This window comes from Pseudophryne corroboree, chromosome 3 (genome assembly GCF_028390025.1).
Source record: "Pseudophryne corroboree isolate aPseCor3 chromosome 3, aPseCor3.hap2, whole genome shotgun sequence".
Taxonomy (NCBI): Eukaryota; Metazoa; Chordata; class Amphibia; order Anura; family Myobatrachidae; genus Pseudophryne; species Pseudophryne corroboree.
In genome coordinates this window covers 582,279,520-582,280,482 of record NC_086446.1, presented here as the reverse complement: position 1 = coordinate 582,280,482, position 963 = coordinate 582,279,520, and the positions used below count along the sequence as shown (strand labels likewise).

General features: G+C 46.8%; 1 protein-coding gene across 6 annotated transcripts in view; it reads left to right on the top strand.

Annotated features, from left to right (window-relative positions):
• The first annotated feature begins 213 nt into the window (after positions 1-213).
• PAX2 (paired box 2) overlaps positions 214-963 on the top strand; it is an 85,349-nt gene continuing 84,599 nt past the window's right edge. For 4 of the 6 annotated variants that reach the window (XM_063961413.1, XM_063961415.1, XM_063961416.1 and 1 more), the window contains exon 1: positions 304-429. In XM_063961413.1, coding sequence (XP_063817483.1) covers positions 387-429 — 43 coding nt within the window. In that variant the 5' untranslated portion in view covers positions 304-386. Of the gene's footprint in view, positions 430-963 lie in introns of all 6 variants that reach the window. The other 2 variants (XM_063961417.1, XM_063961419.1) reach the window with 1 other exon arrangement.

The window sequence follows — 963 nt, the reverse complement described above, 5'->3', positions numbered from 1 at the left end:
CAGCTTCCATCATCTGCAGCTCACAAGTGTCTGGTAACCTTCCTTCCCTGCAACACTGGTCCAGTGAGTGAGCCTCCCACAGCACCGCCGGCAGCAGCAGCATCAGCCATGAGAAGAACTTGCAGCTCTGAGATTTGCTCTATTTCCCAGGAAAACTGAAGGACTCTACCAACAGTTGATTCATCAGCTCCTGCAGCCAGCTCCATCCCCTCTGCGGCTTGCCACCCACACTGCCACCGTCCCTTGGTTCCTGCTCCCAGCCTTCAGCAGAGGGGGGAGTGGGGGAGCTTGCAAATAAGTGCAGCTTATTTTCTTTGAGTCTTGAAGTTCAGTCCAGAGGCGAAACGGCGACTACAGCCGAATTCCTCCCTTTCATTTGCCTCCCCATGGATATGCATTGCAAGGCAGACCCCTTCTCGGCTATGCACCGTGAGTACCGGAGCCCGGCTCCTATTCATTCCATAGCATGCTGCATATACGCACCCAAAACGGCCCCCACCCCCTTCCCATACCCCCATCCTCCGAAAAACAGAGCACCCCCATGTGCACCTACAGCCACACAGGTTCTAGGACCTAAACCAAACACACTGCTCCACTTCTGTTTTATTCATTTCATTCCAGAAATATTACACCGACACTTGTTCTAGCACTGGATGAAAATTAATAATATGAACAGATAGGCAGCTGCACTAAGATGTTTTATTTCATATAAATGCTTTATCATCAGAAACGTGGCTTCATTGCATATTAATACCAAGCCCGAAATTCTAGCTATTTTATTTAAATGTTTCCTAGCCAGAAAAGGAAATTGATTAAGGTAACATATATAATATTAGCTTGATAGCTAGCAACACAACAGAGATTTAATATATTGCTACAACTGGTACGTGTACACACACACACACACACACACACACACACACACACATACACACCAAAATCTATTTCATGCCACGCAAAAAA